The 25553-nt window shown below is 41.7% G+C and overlaps 1 protein-coding gene across 1 annotated transcript in view; it reads right to left on the bottom strand.

Annotated features, from left to right (window-relative positions):
- VWA8 (von Willebrand factor A domain containing 8) overlaps positions 1-25553 on the bottom strand; it is a 745717-nt gene that overhangs the window by 704747 nt on the left and 15417 nt on the right. Inside the window, 1 exon segment of the mRNA XM_029602953.1 lies at positions 19360-19437. Within this exon segment, the coding sequence (XP_029458813.1) occupies positions 19360-19437 (78 nt within the window).

The following is a 25553-nucleotide window of genomic DNA, read 5'->3' as shown; positions in this document are numbered from 1 at the left end:
AACTATTGTGTTTTTTGTTTAATTTTTTATTTATGCATTTCCAATTTATGTAACATAGATAATCCATAAACGAATACAGATAGGGAATAACAATTTAAATTCAACAATTACAACAATACTTCATTTATCTCATTATTTTCCCACCTAGTATTCATATATAGTATTCAGAATGAAGTAATTCTCATAAAGTTATATGTTAGAACAATATCTGAGGACATCCTGGGAGAATTACCTTCTACCAGATAAACAACTGAAATAATCAGTTAAACAGGTATCTCATCTATTTAGCCTCAAGTTCTACAGTCACTCTCTCTTGGGGGCGTGAATCTAAGAAAATTGGTAATTGTGAAACTTCAAAGAAAATAAATTTATGTTGCTGAAATACTATTTCGCACTTACAGGGAAATTTTAATAACATTTTCCCACCTTTCGCTTCTACCTCCGCTCTTAAACCAAGAAACTTTTTCCTCCTATCTTGAGATTGTTTAGAAAGGTTTGGGTATATCCAAATTCTAGCACCATGGAAGGGACGCAATCTATTTCTCATATAAGACTTAAAAACAAGATCTCTATACATAGCAAATGAAAAGGAAACAGATCTATTTGCAATAACTATATCAACAGTTAATTCTATTATTCCAGTTAGATTCAAGGTATTTTGAGCTTCGGTAGTAACTGATATAGGTGGTCCCTTAGATGTTACATAATAAATCTTAGAGACTGTGGGAATAGCAGACTGAGGGATCTTTAAGACTTCTACAAGGTACTCTTTAAACATCAAATCAAGTTTGGGGAAATTCATTATTCTAAGATTTAAGTATTTAAATGAAGTTTCCAAAGCTTCTAATTTCTTATCATATATTATCTCCGCACGGGCAAACTTCTGTTGCCATATTTCCAAATTATCAAGTCTCTTCTCCATTTGCTGGATTTTAACATCTGCATTTGACACAGAAGTTTCAATATTCCCAAATCGGTGATTAGAATCTGTTGTTAACTTTGTGAGATTTACCACAGCAAACTCCAGGGCTTTTATGGCATCCCATAGTGTATCCATAGTTATCTCAGTTGGTTTATCCAAATGTAATAACAAACTCTCCGGAGTTCTTGATTCTGTTCTCCCCATTGTGACTGAAGTGCCTTCTCCCATCCCTTGAAAATCATTTTGTAATTTTAAAACGTCAGAAGTAATCTGGAGAGGTGGAGGAGGAGTACTTGGGGCACTGGGGCTCAAATATGTTTCAGTCAAAGAGGATGGCATTTGCTCAGTGCCTCCTCCAGCGACCTGAAGCACCGGCTCTGGACCTGTTATTGGGGCAAAAAAGGCTGGTATTCGAGGCTGTGAGGCAACAAGTACAGGGGATGAAGTGGACATCTCCCTGACTTTTGCCTTTCGCTTAGTGTGTGGCATTAAATTTTAAGGAAATCAATCACTATAATGCCTCAGTACTTGCCCTTCCAGCCCTTTACTCAAAAATTAATTTATAACTTTATGAGTGGAGGCTTCTGGGAGAGGGTATTCAAAATTCCACAGATACACAGTTTAAATTTTCTTTTCGAAATACCTTGATGATTCAGTTGTAGTCCCGAGGCAACTTCGGTAGAACAAAGCTGCATGCCCCTTTGGCGCGTGCAGCTTTGGCGACGCGCCACAAGGCGTCAGATCTTATACGCCAGGAAGTCCCGCCTCCGTGATGTCGATAATGCGGAAATCCAATTCCGCTGCTGTCCACCGTTCAACAGGTACAGAGCAGCGCTGAAAAAGAAGAAATCAAGGAATCCAGGTAATAGGCTCCGCAAGCAGTGTTCCCTCTCACCTCCACTTCATTAGGAACACTGCAGGGCATCGGATCTTATACGCCAGGAAGTCCCGCCTCTGTGATGTCAATAATGCGGAAATCCAATTCCGCTGCTGTCCACCGTTCAACAGGTACAGAACAGCACCGAAAAAGAAGAAATCAAGGAATCCAGGTAATAGGCTCCGCAAGCAGTGTTCCCTCTCACCTCCACCTCGTCAGAACTATTGTGTTTATCTCATATTCTAGCCTAGCCGGTGGTTCCTCTCAGGATCTCCTCCTGAGGGCGCTGTCATCTGCCATCGGCCCAGGGATTCACCATTTCCTCCAAGTGGTCATTCCTTTCACTACTGTCACTCTGTGAGAGCCAACCACTACAGACCACTTACTCCGCTCACGGAAGTATTATATAGACAGCTACTTATTTATTTATTTATTATTTGAGGTTTTTTCTTGACCGACCATCAGAGATATCATGCCAGTTTACATATAACAGGGGTAAAAAACAAAAGCTGGAAGAGAGCAGTTACAAAAAACAGGTTATCAGGGAACTGGGAGGTGGTGAGTTAGATGCACGAGGGAGCGAAAGCTAAAGGCATGAAATCTGAGAAGCTAACTTATGTACATAATCTGAGTAGCAAACTTATATACAAAATCTGAGTCCTCAATGTTAATATGTTAAACAGGAGAGTAAATATCCAATATCTCGTACAAAGTGTGGACAGGTTAACAACATTGAAAGATTTCTTGCAAATGGATGATGGGAGGCAGCACAGAGAGTACAGACAAATATGTACATACAGGCGAACCTGTCAGGTTCAAAGTAGGAAGAAAGGGGGGGCTTCAGGGCTCTTTAGGGGAAAAGTGGGAAGGTCGGGAGGAAGAATTCAATTGAGTGGATATCGAGAAGAGGGTTTAAGGGTATGCTTGTTTAAAGAGCCATGTTTTAGTTTTGATTTAAATTTAAGTGCACACTGTTCTAGTCTGAGAGCAGGTGGCAAGGTGTTCCAGGCATAGGGGCCGGCGATAGAGAAGACCCGATCTTTAGTAGATTTGAGGTGATGTGTTTCGGGGGGAGGGTGCACAGGGAGATGATCTAGTAGGTCTGTTTGGTGCGAGGAGGCGGATAGAGTCTTTCATCCAGTGCATGTTTTCATTGTGGAGAGATTTGTGCATTATAGTGAGAGTCTTGTAAGTTATGCGTGTTGAATGGGGAGCCAGTGCAGATAAGAACATAAGAAAATGCCATACTGGGTCAGACCAAGGGTCCATCAAGCCCAGCATCCTGTTTCCAACAGAGGCCAATCCAGGCCATAAGAACCTGGCAAGTACCCAAAAACTAAGTCTATTCCATGTAACCATTGCTAATGGCAGTGGCTATTCTCTAAGTGAACTTAATAGCAGGTAATGGACTTCTCCTCCAAGAACTTATCCAATCCTTTTTTAAACACAGCTATACTAACTGCACGAACCACATTCTCTGGCAACAAATTCCAGAGTTTAATTGTGCGTTGAGTAAAAAAGAACTTTCTCCGATTAGTTTTAAATGTGCCCCATGCTAACTTCATGGAGTGTCCCCTAGTCTTTCTACTATCCGAAAGAGTAAATAACCGATTCACATCTACCCGTTCTAGACCTCTCATGATTTTAAACACCTCTATCATATCCCCCCTCAGTCATCTCTTCTCCAAGCTGAAAAGTCCTAACCTCTTTAGTCTTTCCTCATAGGGGAGTTGTTCCATTCCCCTTATCATTTTGGTAGCCCTTCTCTGTACCTTCTCCATCGCAATTATATCTTTTTTGAGATGCGGCGACCAGAATTGTACACAGTATTCAAGGTGCGGTCTCACCATGGAGCGATACAGAGGCATAGGGGTGAAATGGTCACATTTGCGAGAATTTGTGAGAACTCTCGTCGCTGCGTTTTGCAGGAGTTGTAAGGGTTTAATTGTGGCTTTAGGTAGCCCAAGAAGGAGGGAGTTACAGTAGTCTATTTTGGACATGACTGTGGCTTGCAGGACAGTGCGGAGGTCACTAAGGTGGAGAAGGGGTCTGAGTCTTTTTAGTGTATTGAGTTTAAAGAAGCACTCTTTCATGGTGGCGCCTATGAATTTTTGTAGGTTGAGGTGATTGTCAATTGTAACACCTAGATCTCGAGCTTGGAGAGAGAAGGAGGTGCCTGCGGAAGGGGTGGACTGGGCGCAAGTGGGGGGGAGAGATAATGAGAAGTTCCGTTTTCGAAGTGTTAAGGGCGAGGTGGAGAGAGGTGAGGAGGCAGTTTATAGATGTGAGAGCATTTTCCCATCTTTTCATGGTGGCGGATAGGGAGTCGGTGATGGGTATGAGTATTTGTACGTCATCCGCATAAATGAAGTGGGTGAGGTGAAGGTCAGAGAGAAGTTTGCAGAGGGGAAGTAGATAAATATTGAACAGAGTGGAGGAGAGAGAGGAACCTTGTGGGATGCCGCTGGAGAGGTGGATCGGTTTTGATTCACAATCGTTGATTTTTATTTTGTAGAGTCTGTTGGTTAGGTAGGCTTTAAACCAAAGAGAGGGGATGCCAGTAATGCCAATTTCACTGAGGCGCATGAGAGTATATTGTGGTTCACTGTGTCAAATGCCGCTGAGATGTCAAGAAGTGCTAGTAGGTGTGAGTGACCTTTGTTGAGGCCTCTGAGAATGGAGTTGGAGAGTGAGAGTAAGAGGGTTTCTGTATTATAGAATTTTCGGAAACCGAATTGGGAGGGGAAAAGGATGTTATATTTTTCGAGATGGTCAGAGAGTTGGATGTTGACAATTTTTTCGAGTACTTTGCTTAGAAATGGGAGGTTGAAGATGGGCCGGTAGTTGGAGAGGTCATAATGGTTGAGGCTAGGCTTTTTAAGTAAGGGTTTGACGGTGGCTTGTTTGAGAGGGTCAGGAATAGTTCCAGAGGAAAGTGAAGAGTTAATGATGTTGGCGATGGGTTTAGCTATGGTGCTAGGAATGGATAGCAGGGCTTTGGTAGGCAGTGTATCGGAGGGGTGTCGAGCTGGTCTAATTTTTTTGAGTATGTTTTCTATTTCTAATGCTGAGGTAAGTTCGAAGGTGTTAAATGGGGTAAGAGAGGTGGTGTCTGGGGAGGTGGGGGGAGGGACTGCAGGGGAAAATCGCTGTGTAAGTTTTATGATTTTTTCATTGAAGTGGAGAGCAAGCTTTTCACATTTAGCTTGCGTGTCAGATTCAGTAGGGCATGTCATAAGTGGCTTGGTGAGATCGGCCACGTAGGAGAAAAGGGCCTTGGCATATTATAGGTCGTGTATTCTTTTTGCGTAAAAATCTTTTTTGGATTTAAGGATGGCAGCCCAGTATTTATGTAGGGCAGATTTATAGTTGGCCAGGAGGGATGGAGAAGGGTCTTGGCGCCATTTCTTTTCAAGGTGTCTTAAGGTGTTCTTGAGGGTCTTTAGATCGGAAGAGTACCAGGGTTTTTTTTGAGTTTTTTGATGTGTTGAGGGTTTTTGTGATCAGAGGGCATAATAACTTAGCAACATTAGAAGTAATCCCATTCCAGGACGTGATGGCCGTCTCAGTGTTGGTGCAGTCAAGTTTATTTAAGCCGCGGGAGAGAGCTGCGATAAAGTCATCTCGGCTGCATGGTTTCCTAAAATGAATAGTCTTGTTGGGGGGGGGGGGGGATTAGGGAGATTGTATTTTTTTAAAAAGGGGGTTGAAATGAGCGCGTGATCAGACCAGGGTATGTGAGTGCAGGAAGGGGCAGTGTTGAAATGAATGTGGGAATTGATGAAAATTAAATCCAGGGTGTGACCTGCTCTGTGGGTGGGAGTGTTGACAGTTTGGGTGAACCCCATGGCATTGAGGGAGGAGAGGGAGGATTTGCAGAAAGGTGTGCAGGTGGAGGCATCCACATGTAGGTTGAAGTCCCAAGGATGATGGCCGGACTATCGAGATCAATGTTTTGCACTTCTCTTGCCAGCAGCTTATATATATATAGATTGCTCCTCCGAGCGGGGGGCATGATAGATTGCTATCTCAGTAGCAAAGAGTATCATTATAACAGATTACCAACTCCTCTTCCTTGGGGAGTTGATCCATAACAGATTGCTACTCCCTAACAGACTGGTAATAGACGGATACCTCCTTTCCTTACAGGAGCATCCAACAGCAGTTCGCTAACAGATCTACAGATAGCTAGCTCCTCCCCTCTAGAGGAGCAGGTCATGTCATATCGTTACTCTTCCCCCTTTCAGGAGAATAGCAGAACAGATTGCTCTCTCTGCCCTCCTGGTGGTGTGAGTGACTGCAGAGCACTGACTCCTCCCCTCCGGAGGCAGAGAGCGATAACAGATTGCTGACTCTTCCCTCTCCTGGAGGAGAACGATAACAGTAAGTAGGGTTCTGGCAAGGAAACTTAAAATGAGGGAAACTCAAAACCAAATTCTGAAAATTAAAGATAAACAAGGGGGAATGATTTTTTATTCTGAGGGCATAGCTACATGATTTGTGCAGTTTTATCAAGATGTATATTCCAAGCAAAAGAATATTCAACCAGAGAGTATAGAGGAGTTTTTAGGTGGCACAGAGCTTCCAAGTGCAGCAAGATCGCCTGAATAAAGAGATTTCAGTCTCTGAAGTAGAACAAGTGATCAAGGAATTGAAATTAGGCAAGTCCCCAGGACTAGATGATTTCTTGGCAGGCTTTTACAGGACAATGAGCTCGATGGTTGCTGCTCTGCTGGAGGCTGCTTTTAATCCTTTGCTCACAGGTGGCACCATAACAGAAGATTCTAACACAGCAGGAATCACAGTGCTGGCAAAGCCGGGAAGGGACGCTACGCTCTGGGGAACATACAGACCTATTTCGCTCATAAATTTAGATCTAAAAATTCTGGCAAAAATTTTAGCTAAAAGATTGGGAGCGGTTGCATCCATTTTAATTCATCCGGACCAAACGGGGTTTATATTGGAGAGACTGGCTTCCAATAATATGCGAAGGGTGAGGCCTTCAATAATATGCGAAGGGTGAGGGCTTAGATTGTAAGCCCTCTGGGGACAGGGAAATACCTACTCTACCTGAAAGTAAACCGATGTGATATCTCAGATCAATGTCGGAATATAAAAAATAATAAATTAATTAATTAATTTAATATGGTGGGCCCAGCACAACATCCCCTTGACTTTGCTACCAGTGAACGCAGAAAAAGCGTTCTATATGGTCCAATGGAAGTAATTATTTGCGGTGCTGGACAAAGTGGGATTGGGAGGGAATTTTTCCAGATTAGAAAATTTATTCTAATCCCAGCGCTTGTATAAAGGTAAATGGGGATACGGGTGGGAGAACAGGAATACGAGATGTCTATGTTTCCAGATGATGTGCTCTTTACAGTTGTACACCCGGTGGAATCATTGCCATCTTCGATGGCAGAGTTGATAAAGTTTAATGGGGTCTCAGGTTATAAATTAAATGCAGAATAAAAACTGTTGAATGTTTCTCTTTCAGAGGAACATAAGAACTTGCCATGCTGGGTCAGACCAAGGGTCCATCAAGCCCAGCATCCTGTTTCCAACAGAGGCCAAACCAGGCCACAAGAACCTGGCAATCACCCAAACACTAAGAAGATCCCATGCTACTGATGCAATTAATAGCAGTAGCTATTCCCTAAGTAAACTTGATTAATAGCCATTAATGGACTTCTCCTCCAAGAACTTATCCAAACCTTTTTTTGAACCCAGCTACACTAATTGCACTAACCACATCCTCTGGCAACAAATTCCAGAGCTTAATTGTGCAATGAGTGAAAAATATTTTTTTCCCGATTAGTCTTAAATGTGCTACTTGCTAACTTCATGGAATGCCCCCTAGTCCTTCTATTATCTGAAAGTGTAAATAACCGATTCACATCTACTCGTTCAAGACCTCTCATGATCTTAAAGACCTCTATCATATCCTCCCCTCAGCCATCTCTTCTCCAAGCTGAACAGCCCTAACCTCTTCAGCCTTTCCTCATAGGGGAGCTGTTCCATCCCCTTTATCATTTTGGTTGCCCTTCTCTGTACCTTCACCATCACAACTATATCTTTTTTTGAGATGCAGCGACCAGAATTGTACACAGTATTCAAGGTGCGGTCTCACTATGGAGCGATACAGAGGCATTATGACATTTTCAGTTTTATTAACCATTCCCTTCCCAATAATTCCTAACATTCTGTTTGCTTTTTTGACTGCTGCAGCACACTGAGCCGACAATTTTAAAGTATTATCCACTATGATGCCTAGATCTTTTCCCTGGGTAGTGGCTCCTAATATTGAGTAACTACAGCAAGGGTTATTTTTCCCTATATGCAACACCTTGCTCTTGTCCACATTAAATTTCAACTGCCATTTGAATGCCCAATCTTCCAGTCTTGCAAGGTCCTCCTGTAATGTATCACAATCTGCTTGTGATTTAACTACTCTGAATAATTTTGTATCATCTGCAAATTTGATAACCTCACTCATCGTATTCCTTTCCAGATTATTTATACATATATATTGAAAAGCACCAATCCAAGTACAGATCCCTGAGGCACTCCACTGTTTACACTTTTCCACTGAGAAAATTGACCATTTAATCCTACTCTCTGCTTCCTGTCTTTTAACCAATTTGTAATCCATGAAAGGACATCGCCTCCTATCCCATGACTTTTTAGTTTTTTTAGAAGCCTTTCATGAGGGACTTTGTCAAACACCTTCTGAAAATCTAAATACACTACATCTACTGGTTCACCTTTATTCACATATTTATTTATTTATTTAACAGTTTTATATACCGAAGTTCTAGTAACAAAGTTACTAATCAATTCGGTTTACATTGTAACAATAAAATTGACAGAATATAGAATAATGTCTTACAGAGAACAGGGAAGATTTAACCTCCTTCAAAAAAAATGAAGCAGATTTTTGGGCAAGACTTCCCTTGGATAAATGCATGTTCACTGTCTTCCATTAAACCATATCCTCTACGATTTTGATCTTTAGAATAGTTTCCACTATTTTTCCCAGCACTGAAGTCAGGCTCACTGGTCTAAAGTTCCTGGATCGCCCCGGAGCCCTTTTTAAATATTGGGGATACATTGGCCACCCTCCAGTCTTCAGGTATAATGGATGATTTTAATGATAGGTTACAAATTTTAACTAATAGATCAGAAATTTCATTTTTTAGTTCCTTCAGTACCCTAGGATGCATACCATCCGTTCCAGGTGATATGCTACCCTTTTATTTTGTCAATTTGGCGTACATCTTCCAGGTTCACAGCGATTTGGTTCAGTTCGTCTGACTCATCACCCTTGTAAACCATCTCCGGAACTGGTATCTCTCCAACATCCTCATTAGTAAACACGGAAGCAAAGAATTAATTTAGTCTTTCTGCAATGGCTTTATTTTCCCTAAGATCCCCTTTAACCCCTCAGTCATCTAATGGTCCAATCAACTCCCTCACAGGTTTCTTGCTTCGGATATATGTTAAAAAGTTTTTATTTTGAGTTTTTGCCTCTATGGCCAACTTCATTTCAATTCTCTCTTCGCCTGTCTTATCAATGTTTTACATTTAACTTGACAATGCTTATGGTTTTATCCTATTTTCTTCAGATGGATCCTTCTTCTAATTTTTGAAGGATGTTTTTATGGCTAAAATAGCCTTTTTCACCTCACCTTTTAACCATGATGGTAATCGTTTTGCCTTCCTTCCACCTTTCTTAATGCGGGGAATACATCTCAACTGTGCTTCTAGGAAGGTTTTGGTTTTTTTTAAACAATGTCCACTCCTCTTACACACTTTTTATCTTTGAAGCTGCTCCTTTCAGTTTTTTTCTAACTATTTTTCTCATTTTATCAAAGTTTCCCTTTTGAAAGTTTAGCACTAGAGCCATGGATTTGCTTACTGTCCCCCTTCCAGTCATTAATTCAAATTTGATCATATTATATTCACTATTGCCAAGTGGCCCCACCACCGTTACCTCTCTCACCAAATCCTGCATTCCACTAAGAATTAAATCTAAAATAGCTCCCACTCTTGTTGGTTCCTGAACCAATTGCTCCATGAATCAGTCATTTATTACATCCAGGAACTTTGTCAATAGCAAGTCCTGATGTTACATTTACCAGTCAATATTGGGGTAATTGAAATCTCCCATTATTATTGCACTGCCAAGTTGGTTAGCTTCCCTGATTTCTCTTAGCATTTCATCCATTATTATTGCACTGCCAAGTTGGTTAGCTTCCCTGATTTCTCTTAGCATTCACCATTTTGTCCAGGTGGACGGTAGTATACTTCTATCACTATACTCTTACCCAACACACATGGGATTTCTACCCATATAGATTCTAGTGAGCATTTAGTCTCTCATATGATCTTTATTCTGTTGGACTCTATACTCTCCCGGACATAAAGTGCCACACCCCACCAAGTTGATCCTCCCTATCATTGCGATATAATTTATACACTGATATAGCACTATGCCATTGGTTATCCTCCTTCCACCAAGCCTCTGTGATGCCAATTATGTCAATCTCATCATTTACTGCTATACACTCTAACTCTCCCATCTTACTTCTTAGACTTCTGGCATTGGCATACAGGCATTTCAAAGTGTGTTTTTTATTTGTATTAACAACCTGCTTTTCAGTTGTTAGGGATAATTTGGAAATCATTAGCTTCAGTGATTTTTTACATATAGGCTCACGGACTACATTTGCTCTTATTGGAACCTCTCTGTTGGGATGGCCTAACTCTCCTGTTTCATTAGTATCCTTCAAGGATACATTTCTCCGAACCATGCACTGCTGAGTGACTGCTGGCTTTCCCCCTTGTTCTAGTTTTAAAGCTGCTCTATCTCCTTTTTGAAATTTAGCGCCAGCAGCTTGGTTCCACTCTGGTTAAGGTGGAGCCCATCCTTTCGGAAAAGTCTCCCCCTTCCCCAAAGGTTTCCCCAGTTCCTTAAAAATCTGAATCCCTCTTCCCTGCACCATCATCTCATTCACGCATTGAAAATCTGGAGCTCTGCCTGCCTCTGGGGACCTGCACGTGGAACAGGAAGCATTTTAGAGAATGCCACCCTGGAGGTTCTGGATTTCAGCTTTCCACCTAAAATCCTAAATTTGGCTTCTAGAACATCTCTCCCACACTTCCTATGTCGTTGGTGCCCACATGTATCATGACAGCCGGCTCCTCCCCAGCACAGTCTATAATCCCATCTAGGTGACTCGTGAGGTCTGCCACCTTCGCTCCAGGCAGGCAAGTTACCAAGTAGTCCTCACGTGCATGACCCACCCTGCTATCTACATTTCTTTTTTTTCTTTTTTTTTAATTATTTGTTTTATTGATTTTCATTTATTACACAAAAGCAATACCATAAAATATCAGTCCTGATATTTCACAATCATTTCTTATAGAATTATGTTTATATCATCACATTCATTATCATTACCTGCATTTACTTTATATAATCAATAGTAAATAGATACTTGCAATAATAAAGAAATGAGAGAGGCATGAAACCTAAGGGGAGATTACTATATAATTTCACAAAATAAACAGAAAAGGCTTAACATAGCACTAAATGCACTGTAATATTTTTTAACTAGAAGCTGGGGACAAAGTGACAATTCTTCTTTGCTCTATAAAGCTTTTCAGATGTTCGGGCATAAAGAAAACAAAGATATCCTGTTGTTTTTTAATTAAGCATTTGCAGGGAAACCGCAACACAAACGAGAAACCCAAAGAAATAACATCCTGTTGAAAAGCTAAAAACCCTTTTCTCCGAATTGCGTAGATAAAGCAAGATCTGGGAAAATCTTAACAAGTTTGTCATGAAAAGAGATGGGATACTTAGAAAAATATTTTTTCATGTCCTTGTTTAGGTCCAGAAAATTTACAAAGGAAACTAATAAAGTGCCCCAATCTATTACTTTATTATCAGAATTTTCTAAAAAGTTTGTAAGATTCCCCTGAAAAGGTAACTCAGACGTATTTAGATTTAAATTTCTCTTAGGCAGAAAATAACAGAAACTGATATTAGGCAAATCAATTTCAGAAAAACTCAATATTTCCTTTACAAATTTTTGAAGGGTTTCCATTGGTACTTCCCCAGCTACTCTAGGGAAGTTAAGGAAAGGTAGATTTAGACATTTAGAATTATTCTCAAAGTCTCAATACGCCTTGATAATGATTCTCTATCTTTTACCACAGCCGCATGAAATTCCAGGTTCCTTTTTTCTGTTTCTTCAAGGGTTTTAATTCTCTCCTCAGAATTTTTAATGGATTTCTGTCTTGCTAGGATATCCTGTTGGTTTCTCCCACTAATAAAGTCCATCTTTTTCTCCATGCCCTTTATATTGGTAGCCACTACCACCATTAAGTCCCACAGAAGTTCTAGGGTGACCACGGCAGGTCGACTAAGAGTGTCCAGGAACTCACCACCGACAGCCTGATCTTCTCCTCCGGTCGCGGAATTCATCAGGGCCAGATCTCTCTGCTCCTCCACTGGTCCCTGGTCGGCTGTCTCCGCTGTAAGTTCTCCCGCACCAACTGCTTGAGTCAGCGTCCCCGAGCCGGAAATAGTAACCTCCGCTGTAGTGCTTCCCGGGCGCTCCTCGCTCACTCTCTGCGCCGGTGATAGTCCAAGATATGGACTCAGCGAAGCCTCCTCTGTGGAGTCGGGCTGGCCTCCCAAACAGCACGAGTCATTAGGATCCTTGGTTCCCGGGAGTTTCAGTGCAGGTGAGGACATGTAGCGTACTATCTCTTGCTCTATTGGTGAAAGCAGGGGTAGAGAGGGAAAAACCCTGACCTTTCCCTTGCGCTTTGGCGGCATTTCGCACAGAAAATAGTTCAGAATCCAAAACACGCTAAGAGAGCTCCGTCCATGACCTACGTCTATGCCATCTTGCCTGCTATCTACATTTCTAATAATTGAATCACCAACTATGATGGCCGGCCTAACCCTTCCCTCCTGGGCAGTAGCCCTGGGAGACTTGTCCTCAGTGCGAGAGGACAGTACATCACCTGGAGAGCAGGTCCTTGCTACACCAGGGTGATGTTCTACTGGGAGACCTTTCTGATCCAAGGCAGCACAGGGGCTGCCAGATTGGAACAAATAGGAATCATTAAAAAGAAGTTTCCTTTTAAAATAGCAAAGTCAGGAGTGAAAAATTTAGGGGTAAACATAGGTCCTATTCTAGAGGGGTTGTTTAACTTGAATTATGATTCTTTGTGGAAAAATAATTGAGGGTGATCTTCAGGGGTGGGTTAGGGAAGATCTATCCTGGTTGAGAATAGATGCTATAAAAAATGAATATTCTACCTAGGATTAGCTATCTTTTTCAAACTCTTCCAGTATTCATATCAGAAGCTTGCTTTGCTTTTTGGCAACACAAATTATTTCGTTTCAAATGGAAAAGGAGACCACTGAGGGTGAGCAGCAAAGTGAAGTATTTGCCTAAAAATAGGGGATTAGGAGTTCCTTGTTTATTGTGGTACTATGTTGCAGCTCAAATTAAAATCATTTTGGAATGTCACGGGGGGATAGGAGAAAAAAGGGGGATAGAATTTGAATATATGCTAAATGGCATACCAACCGATGGCTTAGTCTGGCTTCCCGGAAAGGCGACAAAACTACCTGCAGTGGGTTCTCCAGTCATAGCGCTAACACTAAAAATTTGGGACATATGGAAGGTATGTTTAGTGGGGGACAAGAATTATTTTCATTTAACATCTTTCTACTTTAACAAACAATTTCTCCCAGCGTGGATGCCTGCTACTTCAAAGAACTGGAAGGAGAAGGGGTGCAGTAGGTTAGAACAAATGTGGGACGGTGAACAGACGTTAGATTTCTCGACGATAAGAACAGTTTTCGGCTTCTCACAGGCAGATCATTATTTCTACCTTCAGTTTCATCATTTTCTGAAGCAAGGAGAGGTGTTAGAGGTGTTGAGGAGAGGGAAGTCCATGTTTGAAGGCTTTTGTGATAAGGCAAAATGGGTGACTCGAGGGACATCTAGAATTCATTATTATTGAATAGGGATCTTAAAAGGACGCCAGCGCATATAACTGCGAGGGAGAAGGATGTGAATGAATCATTGGGGGGGGGGGGGGGGGGAACACTTTGAGATCTGTGTTTTCTACATACTAAAAAGAGTTCTATTTCTGCTTCGATTGTGGAAAACAGCTATAAGGTACTATTTTGATGGTATTTGACATCTGTCAAGCTACATTCCTTTTACCCCACTCTGAGTGATAAACGCTGGAGAAATTGTGGGCTATTGGGAACCTTCTTTCATATGTGGTGGGAATGCCCAAAAATTGCCCTTATGTGAGACGAAATTATAAGCTTGATTATCCAAATAACAGGAAAATTGATTCCTAGGGACTCTGTTCTTTCTTTTGAATATGCCAATCAAGGAATAGAATGATATTGTCTTGTATATTTCTCAACAAGTGGCCCTGACAGCTAGGGGACAAATAGCATAGTTTTGGAGAAAATCTGAAACTCCTTCCCTACAAGGAATTATCCAAAGATTAGATAAGGCGTATTATATGAGTAAACTCGCTAGTATCGAGAGGAAACAATCTGCTAAGTGTGAGAAACTGTGGCAGCAGTTTGTGAAGTGGAAATCTGATGATATTGGGGGGGGAAAGGAAGGGGGGTTGAGTAAATATGGGTTGATTAGATGGTGGATAAGGAAGTAGTGGGGAGATCGATATATGGCTAATTCTGGTGATCCTTTGGGAGGGGACTATAAGGGGAGGATTTGGGTCTTAGGTTGTTAGGGGCGAGTGATGGGGAAAAGAAAGGATGTTGAGATGATATCAAGCTGACTATTCATTTGTTTTTCTTGTAGAGTTGTACCATTTTTTATGCAGATTGCCTTACAATTGTATGATTATACAACTGTTGGAAGTGATGTTGTGTGTTAATAAATATTTTCAATTTCAAATAAAAAAGTCATGGGATAGATGGCAATGTACTATTATGGGTTGCAAATTAGTTAAAAGATAAGAGAGAGTAGGAATAAATGATCAGTTTTATCAGTGGAGAAAGGTAATAGTGGAGTGCCTTAGGGATCTGTATTGGAACCAGTGCTTTTTAATATATTTATAAATGATCTGGAAAAGGGTACAGGTGAGATGATCAAATTTGCAGATGACACAAATTTATTCTGAGTTGTTAAATCACAAGCAGATTGTGAGAAATTACAGAAGAACCTTGCAAGACGGGGAAATTGGGCATTCAAATGACAGATGACATTTAATGTGGGCAAGTGTAAAGTGATACACATAGGTAAAAGCAAATGACACTATAGTTACGCCATGTTACGTTGCATATTAGTAGTTACATCCAGGAAAAGAATCTGGGCATCCTCACGGACAATATTTTGAAATCCTTGGTTCAGTATGTAGAAGGCAAATAGAATGTTAGTGTTATGATTTTGGCTTCTAGGCAGCAACCCCCACCCCCCCCCCCAATGACCCTCACTGGGTCAAGCTCTACCCTGCTCTAGCCACCACCTCGAAGGCTGTGTCTGTATATACCTTGCCCTATATTCTTGTGTTTCTGTCCTGTCTGGGCCTCCTTGTGGCCTTCCTGCTTCCTTTAGGTCTCCCGGTGGTCCTTCTTGCCTGTAGGTCTAGGTCTGCCGATGGCCTAGCCCATCTATGTATTCAGGGTGGTCTGTTTTGGCCTTCTTCTCTTTTTCTGTTTGTTCTTATGTTCCTTGCCTGTTAGTCCTTTTCCCTGTAGGCCTCCCAATGGCTCTCCTATTTCCTGTGTATTTTATAGTGGCCCTCCTGTTCTTGAGGGCTTCCCAGTGGCCTGTCTAGTTATACTAGTAGCCTATCCTATCTGTGCCTTGTTCCTGTGTTTTGCCTATGCCTCCCAGTAGCCTACCCGGTTTCTGTGTTCCTTGACTTGCCCTTAAGAACACAAGAACATAAGAAACTGCCATGCTGTGTCAGACCAAGGGTCCATCAAGCCCAGCATCCTGTTTCCAACAGAGGCCAAACCAGGCCCTTGTCATGTCCAGGCCTCCCAGTGGCTCATCTTGCCTGTCTGAAACCTGCCTTACACTCCTGTTACAGTTTAGCCTGTGTTTTACCCTGTTCGTTCTTTGCTCTCCATGCTCTTGCTCTGCCCAGCCTTGCTTCCCTGTGCTGCTTTGCCTTGCCTCCCAGTCAGCCTCCCTCAAACTGATCTTCTGTTGCTGATCTGGACTGACGTCTGCCCTTACACTTTGCTGTTCTTCACCTGCCTTGACTCTGACCCTGTTTGATCTCCACATGTCCTGACTTCTGCCTGAACACCAACCTTGCCTGAACACTGAGTGCCCTGACCTCAGCCTGCCATGCACCCTGCCAGAGAAGTCATGCTGGCTCCCACAGCCTGCGGGCTCAACTCAAGGGGAGGTGGCCAGCCAGGTAGAAGACTCTGCCCCACTTTGCTGTAGAGCCCTGCACCACTCTCGCTGGAGGAATACCCGCATCCAGCATGCCAGACCGTGACAGCTAGGAATTATTAGGATGTCACGGCTGTGCAGGCTGATTATGGGTAATCTCCAGGTAGGAGCTGCACAGTTCTCAAGGACAGGGCAGTGCAAGGTCTTCTACCTGACCAGCCAACTTCCCCTTGGATTGAGCCCACTGGCTTTGGTGGTTGGCAGGCCTTAGCTGGAGGTGCACTTAGGATTGGGGTACAGGAGGGCACCCACAAAGGCCACATTGGCTGCAGGGTACACAAGGATGCCCACAAGACACCACAAGGACAGACCACAAGTAGACAAGACAGGAACAAGACTAAGCAAGCACATGGCAAGACCAGGGCTGCGTAAAACTGAAACAAGGTGCAGGCAAGGCAGGGACCCAACAGACAAGACATCAGAAGGCCAAAGACAGGAACAAAGTAAAACAAGCAGGACAAAGGCAAGGCAGGCTAAGGCCAGGGCTGGAAGAGTACAAACAGAGATGAGGTGGCAAGCAGAGGATAGGGCAGGCAGAAAGCGAAGCAACATCAGAGGGCCAGGCCAGGTCAGTATCAAGAAGTCAGTCCAACGTGAAGAAAAAGCAGGGCAGGCAAGAAGACAGGAGCAAGTAGTCCAGATCAGGAACAGAAGCAGGAACACGGTGAACAGGCAGGCAGAAAAGCAGGAATAGGAGTCAGGAACAGGAACCTAGATTAGGCTAAGGTACAGCGCAAGAATGGCCACAGCAGGGAGTAAGGGAGACACAATGAGGAGGAAGGGAGCTGTGAATGAGGCAGGCTTTTAAGGTGTGGCAGTGCTGTCTCATGTGCCTTCGAGGCAAGCCTGCGCAGCTCAGACTGCAGCCAACTGAAGGCCTCTGCAGAAAGCAGGAAGATCGTTACATACAAAAAGAATGGAGAATAAAACAGAATGTCATGATATCTCTATATCGCTCCGTGGTGAGACTGCACCTAGAGTACTGTGTGCAATTATGATCGCCACATCTCAAAACGATATTGCTGAACTGGAAAAGGTACAGAGAAGGGGGATCAAAATGATAAAGGGGATGGAATGGCTCCCCTATGAGGAAAATCTAAAGAGCTGTTCAGTTTGGAGAAGAGATGACTGTGGGGTGATATGAAAGGGGTCTATAAAATCATGAGTGGAACAGAGCAGGTAAATGTGAATCGATTATTTACTCTTTCAAAACAAGTCACATTTAAAATAAATTGGAGAAAGTTCTCTCTCAGTCAACACACAATTAAGATCTGGAATTCATTGCCAGAGGATGTGGTAAAGGCAGTTAGTGAAGCTGGGTTTCTAAAAGGTTTAAACAAGCTCCTGGAGGAGAAGTCCATAAACTGCAATTAATCAGACAGACTTGGGGAAATCCACTACTTACCCCTGAGCGTTAGCAGCATGGCATCTATCTACTGTTTAGGATCCTACCAGGTACTTGTGATCTGGACTGGCTACTGTTGGAAACAAAATACTGGGCTTGATGGACCCTTGGTCTGACCCCAGTATGACCATTCTTATGTTATGTTCTTAACCCTCTCTATGTCAACCTTGGGAGGTCATTTTTCAAATCGTGATGGGCCATTATCGCGGGCGTTAGGGCATTATCAAATGCGATAACTACTGCAATGTGATGGTAAAATGTAAATGAGGGAAAGGGGAGGAGTTTGGGCGGGGTTTAGTTGGGAAAATGAGGGGCCGGTAGAAATGCGGGCAATAATGTTTTGCGCATTAATCGCCAAAAGTAGCACCGGAAATACCTACCGTTTCTACTGGAGCTACAGGGGCGAAAGTGTTAAGCGAGGCCGCAACCACGGCATGCGATTCCGCACCGCTGCAAAGCGGCTGGCTGCACACTTTCTCCCTCCTGCCCCTTTTTTGGCCGCAGGTGATTATTTCGCTATAATTATAGCAAAATGATAACTCTAGGCCTTGGTTTGTAAGCTGCAGCAAGCAGAGTCAACAGGTGTTATTCCAGAGTGACCCATACACTTTCCTTCAGGCAAGACTTCAAGCGCTGCCTCTGAATTCAGCATTTTAAATATTAACATCTAAGGTATAAACTTAGATTGTGAGTCCTCAGGGATCAGAGAATACCTACAGCACCTGAATGTAATCCGCATTGAAGTATCTAAACGGCAGAAAACAAATAAATAGATAAGCAAGCGCAATGAGGTTTGCAGTCCTACTTTTATAAACACAGAAGGCAGGACAACAAATCCCAGAATGCTCAGGAAGTAAGCGAATCAGGACAGATTCCAAGAGAAGTTGCTAGACATCCTTCTGTTGGCTATTTCCCCTCTTCTTCCCAGGAAAACTGACTGGGTAACACAAGTCCCCATGCTGGCTGAGAGTTAGAGAAGTCACCTCCAATAGTGAATCTTTCAGCACTGCTCCTAAATCAACAGAAGTCACTCCTGCAGGTGTATACTCCCTTCGTGGTGAACTTTATGCTCCCTGCGTCCCAAGTGCATCAGTTCAAGGCAGTGACGCAACTTCAAACTGGTATGCCCCAGTACAACATAATTTTGTGGACCCTTCCTCCCTACTGTTATATGAAGTCCAACCTGTCCACAACCCCTCTCCCCTATAAAAGCCCAGTGATTATTTCCTACCTCTCCTATGGAAGCAGATTTTGGGAATCTCCTTATCTGCAAATAGGCAAGGATGGCCAAATCTTCCTCTTCGCCTCCTCCTCTTTTACAATTATGATGTTGACATAGCACCAGCGATGTGAGAAGTGGGAGGTGATGGGATCATCTGACAGCACCAAGCATAAGGTCTCCAAATCCAGGAAGGAGGTAGTGAGCTGGCAGTCTTCAAAGCTTTAATGCATGGGCTGTGAACCCCACTATGCTACACTTGCCTCTATCAATGCTAGTTCTATCCCTGCCTAATCAGACAGGAGTCTCAAATACAAAACTGTAAGTTTCAAAGTATATGCTTGAATCATATATCAGAAAATCAGTCTGTAAAAAATGCTACATTTCTATGAGGAATGAATAACAACAACAATAAACAAAAACAGAAAACAGATAAATCTGGTTTCTTACTGTAGTTCACAGGCACAAGTTCGGGATTCCTAGGTGCTTTTAGCTTAAACGAGACATCCCCAATTTTAACAGTTTCACCTGCAAAAAAAGAGAATACTATTATATCCTGTGTCCTACTGTAAATGTAGTGTTTGTCTCAGGAGAGATCACAAACAAAGAGCAGAGAAAGAAACCAGTATTTTATTTATTTATGTATTTTAAAGTATTTCTTACTCGCCCCTCCAAACAGTTCAGGGTAGGGAGCAATAAAAAAATACACAAATAATAAAAACAACATAATCACAAACTCAAAACAGAATAACATTTATGTGAAATTAGGGAAGCTTCAAAAAACAAAGTATTAACATCTAGCAACCATTTCCTCCCCTCTCTCTCTAACGTGTTACCTACCCCTCTGCCTATTCCATTTCCCCCCTCCCCTCTCCTCCCCGTCACCCGTTTTCGGCACAATTGCTATATCTTATGTTATTCCATTTATTGTACATATTGTATATTCTTACACTTCTTATTACTATAATAACAATAATTTAACTTATTTCTCATTTCTTACCTCCCCCTCCTTTTCATTTTATCGCTTGTTAATATGTTATTTTATTCCATGTTTAACTTTATATCTCCCCCTTCTTTCAATTTCCCCTCTTGTTAACATGTTATATTTGTATTATGTTAAACTTGTTCTTTATAAACTTGTTCTATGTAAAGCGCCACCCCAGGCACTGGTTTATGTTACGCTGCGAACCGATGTGATATCATTGATGAATGTCGGTATATAAAATCTTTAAATAAATAAATAAAAATAAATAAATAAATTTCTAGACTTGTTCAGAACAAAGGCCAGAAGCTCAGATGAAGGGAGAGGATGAAAATTCAATCTATTAGGAATATTTTCCATCAAGGAGATCCCTTTACACTCTTAACTCCAAGAGGTCCTTACAATGCTTCTAAACCTTTGTGGTGAACTTTATATTTCTAAAATCTCTTATTCTAGAACTGTATGGATTTTAATCCCAGGTTCAGTGAAGCTAACCAACTATAAAAGAGATGTACATACTTTCATCACTCAAAATACACTTTGTTTTCATGCTGCTAATCTAAATCTCACTAACACTGAACAATTAAGCCTTTTTTTTTTTTTTTTTTTTTTTTTTTTTTTAACAGAGGTGGGTCAAAACTAGTGATTTCAGTTTGTAACCTTAAATCTCACCCATTATGTGAGTACAGTCAGATGAGAGTAATTTCTGAAAGGGCAATATGAAACCACAATACAACCGGAGAAATTCACTATGAATTTTAGAAAATCCACGAATGGGTGAATTCACAATTTCTTTTTCATGCAACTCTCTTTTTTTTTTTTTTTTAATTGTGAAAACTAGGGTAAATTTATTCTACATACATTCACAGCTTCACAGAATGAATGAGCAACAGGAAATAATGGTGATAATGCAGCACCATAAAATTCAGAGGAGCTCACCTCCTCTAATGTTTAATCTAAAAACAGTATCTGTATTTTTAAATCACTAAACTTTAGGAATATAAACTCTAAAAACACAACTAGCTCCAAAATTGTACAGTGAATGATGTTAACCACAAAGGTTTAGGTTCTCTTTAACTATCCTAATGATAAGAGAGACAATGTTAAAAATCTTATACCAGTGCATTGCCTATCTACAGCTGCTCTACCACTCCTATCTTATGACTATTCGATATTAACAAACAAACAGTAATTTTATTCAACGTGACATGCCTTTTTATTTTTCTGAAAACATTTACACCTTGATTACATCAGAGTCACTTGTTTCTCTGAAATGATAGCACTAACAAATTTAGACCCTTTTAAGGTATATTCTCAACATCTATCAGATAATAAATCCAACAGCTGTATATATTTTTAAGTTAATAAAACGGACCCTCCGCATATTGAGTCCAGTGGGATCCAGGCAGATTAGAGATGATAGATGTGTTCTCTAGCTGATCCCTCTTGTAGTAAAGGTCACTGAAGCATCCAGCCAGGGGAACCTTCCCTTCCAGTCCTCAGCCAGAAGAAAGATAAGGGGACAAGATAGGGGAAAAATCCATCAACCCTTTCCCCATCCATCTCCACCAAAAAACCTCCTTTTAATTTCATAGTGTCCAAAAGATATATTTGTTTTTAGCTAATGTCAGATTTGTATAGAATAAGGATAATTCATCATTACTGCATTAATTAGACAGTCAATGTGCATTCAGGCAGGGCTCCAGTATTGAGGATCTGTATTTAACCTCTACTGACACTTTGCTCTTTGAATAAGCTCAGCTGGAAAGCAAAGTAATTACTGTGAATCTTTAATTAAGGTTACATGTGTTTTAGTAGAGGCAATGAATTAAGAATAGCGCTTTCTTGTGCGTTATTATACCATTCAATTATCCATAAAGGTAATTGCTCGCACTCTGATAATGCACCTAGTCTGCCATGGACTACCATCACACCGCTGCCACAAACCCTACCCATTCTGATATGCTTTATCTATCTGCCTCTCCTCCCACACATCAGACTGTAAGCTTTTAGAAATGTCTTCCTCTGCTGTAATTATGAATTGTACAAATTGTTCACTGTATCCCTCTGTTGGCTTACTTACGTTAACCTAGTAGAGCACTGCATTTACAGCTGATGCTATAGAAAGTTAAAAGAAGAGGATAGTGTACTGCTTGGTCAGACATATCTAAGTAATAGCTGGAGAACTTTAGACTGGCAAGTGGTTGCGTTCTTCAAGATGCACACAAACCACATTGCGCCCACCTGCAGTGCTCTAGTATCATTATTTTATCAATCAGAAGTTTCAGGTTTGCTCCTATCATTTTATTGCCACCACAAACAAACTTTCAACAAAAAAAAAAAACCACTGCTAATTTAATACACACAAGAAAGATGCTTATGGCAGCTCCAAGATTCTTCAAAATACAAAGCAAATAATTTCTTGTCACTATTGCTTCCTCTTTTAAACTTTTTCCTGATCATCTACTTTCTTGTCCTAATCTAACAAGTGGCTTACATTTTATACTTAGTTTTTATGTAAATAACGATAAGTGCAGGCCACATTTTGTTGATCCAAAAGTTCATTTAATATGTAATCATATGGCAACTCCACTGTTCTGTGAATTGTACTATTCCAATACAGAGTAGGGGTCCCCCAACACAGACCCCGTATTTCGCCCACTGGCTGCGTCGGGAGGGACAACACCGTTAGATCAAGTGTTCTTATCAATATGTGGAAACAAAGTTGCACTCTGCAACTTTGTTTCCACTCCTGCAACTTTGTTTCCACATATTGAAAAGAACATTTGATTTAACGGTGTTGTCCCTGTGCAACTTTGTTTCCACATATTGATAAGAACACTTGATTTAATGGTGTTATCCCTCCCGACGCAGCCAGTGGGTGAAATACAGGGTCCATTTTGGGGGACCCCTACTCTGTATTGGAATAGTACAATTCACAGAACAGTGGAGTTGCCATATGATTACATATTAAATGAACTTTTGGATCAACAAAATTTGGCCTGCACTTCTCGTTATTTACATTAACTGTTTAAAGTGCAGCACTAGCTCATTTGGTGTTTGGATACTTAGTTTTTAGCCATATTCCCTACTCTAAAAAATCTTCTTCCCTGTGTAACCTCCTCTTCGGGTTCACAGGGTGAGGATCTTCAAGCAGTCTATCACGTTCTCCTCACTTGCTCACACAAATGTACTCCTTGATGTCTTGGCAGGTACTTCAGTAGACTTGAAAGAAGAAGGCTGACACTTGGTGTTCCGGGTGTGATGGCAGACTGCAGTCTCCCACCTGGGATGGCAAAAGGTCTGAACGACTCCTGCCATTCTGTCATTGGTAGCAGGATGCCTTCTTCCACACTCCTCTCTCATCATCAGGAGACAGTGCATGCACTTTCGCCTGTTCTCCTTATGCTGAGCTGAACCCACCTCTGACGCATGAAAATTTGTAACTCTGGAATGGCTGGCTTGTGATGATGCGCTGCTCTATGCCATGCTCAGGCACATAACCCTCTCCTTCTTGAAGTTTTGGCACGACTTCACAATCTAACCTAAGCCATCTTATGTAACCCCTCTATTTGAGTGGATTCTGGAATATAGGGGCACAGGCCAGTCCCCGGAGCAACCTATCTTCCTGGATTTCTGATTCTTCCCCTCATCAACAGTCTCCTGCCTACTGGGGTGCCAGAGTTCTTCGGGTGGGGAGAACGACAGGTCTCTGCAGCCTGGACTCATGGGGCTGGAGACCCTAGTCTCTCCCATTCTCCTCAATAGATCTCACAAACGTACTCACTCCTTGATGTCTTGGTAGGCACTTGAAAGAAGGCAGCTGGACACGGAGTGGCAATAATAAATATTACTGAAACTTGGGAAAAACTTGATCAAAGCCCAAGTCACAAAGAACTGCAACAGTGTCTTGATAGAAGAAAAACAAAAAATCTAAGTGCCTTGATCTTTCTCAAATGTCTCTACTCTGAATCAAAGTTCCTTTCTGGTAACAAGAAAAGCAAAAATCCTCCCCTTCCTAAAGCAGATAGGAATTTGGTGGTAAAACGTCCTCCCCCAAAACAATAATACAACAAAACTCTTCTTACTGACTTCTCTCTTCCAGGCAACTACAATTCACCTTAGCAGGGCAAATCAGAACCCTATTCCATTCCTTTCTAAGGGTGACTTTCCTCCTGAGATGAAGCAAGTCAAGAAACACAAAGCTCTCTTCAAAAAGTACTCTCTTGTCTCCAAGAACAAAGCCCTCAGAGAACTAGAAAGAGCAAAAGTCCATAGTACCCTACAGTGCAGGCTATGGGGCCTACAAGGGTCCACTGAAATATCTACTCCTCTCACCCCAAAAAACAAAACCACCACCACATCACTAAACATGCTCAACCAGGTTTTGCAGACGGAGCTTGACCAATCCCAGCACTCTAGACAAGGGAAAACCTTAGGATTAAGAACATAAGAACATGCCATACTGGGGCAGAACAAAGGTCTATCAAGCCCAGCATCCTGTTTCCAACAGTGGTCATTCCAGGTCACAAGTACTTGGCAGAATCTCAAGCAGTAGATAGATTCTAAGCTGCTTATCCCAAGAATAGGCAGTGGATTTCTGCAATTCCACCTTAATAATGGTTAATGGACTTTTCCTCCAGGAACTTGTCCAAACCTTTTTTAAATACAGCTACACTAACAGCTTTCACCACATCCTCTGACAAATTCTAGAGCTTAATTATACATTGAATGAAACAATATTTTCTCTAATTAGTTTTAAATGTATTACCTAGTAACTTCTTTGTGTCCCCTGGTCTTTGTACTTTTCAAAATAATAAACAACTGATTCACGCTTACTCATTATTGTATAGACCTCTATCATATCTCCCTTCAGTCATCTCTTCTCCAAACTGAAGAGTCCTAACCTTTTTGGCCTTTCTTCATAGAGGATTTGTTCCAACCCCCCCCCCTTTGTCATTTTGGTCGCCCTTCTCTGTACCTTTTCTAATTCTGTATCTTTTTTGAGATGTGGTGACCAGATCTGCATACATTACTCAAGATGAGGTCGTACCATGGAGCGATACAGAGGCATTATGGTGCAACCTCGTCTTGAGTATTGTGTGCAGCTCTGGTCACCACATCTCAAAAAAGATATAGGGTTGGTCTAACATTGCCAAAGTTCCCCATAGAGTTAAGCAAGGGAAACATAAGTAGTAAGGGATCAGGGTACCCTTCACACCTGAATTCACTTTTCAGATCTCCAAGAAATGTTCACATTTTACATGTTCCACTCTGATGTCTATAGGGGATCAGCACAGCCCCACTGCTGTTTACCTATCTTCCCTAAAGGGGGAGGGAGTGTGATTAAACAGGATGACCTTTCAGAAAATTCAAAGCATATCAACACTAAAAAGTCACAATGAAAAAGGAAGGCTTAGGTTAAATACATGTCTCTGCTATAGGACTTCCACATCATTTCTGTTCAGTGCTTAAAATTACTTATTTAGGTTTTCGATCATAGCTCGGTGAAAATGACTCATTCGGAATTTGTGTTGTTTCCCCAGTCTGATATCGTCATGAGCAAGAAAGATACAGATTGAACGGTAATTTTCTAGGCTGTATGTCCCTTGAGCCCATGGTTCCACCGCAATATCACCTGATTTGATATTTTATATCGAGA

Source organism: Rhinatrema bivittatum, chromosome 5 (genome assembly GCF_901001135.1).
Source record: "Rhinatrema bivittatum chromosome 5, aRhiBiv1.1, whole genome shotgun sequence".
NCBI classification, from domain to species: Eukaryota; Metazoa; Chordata; class Amphibia; order Gymnophiona; family Rhinatrematidae; genus Rhinatrema; species Rhinatrema bivittatum.
Note: the sequence above shows the minus strand (reverse complement) of the source record. Positions and strands in the feature narration are given on the sequence as shown.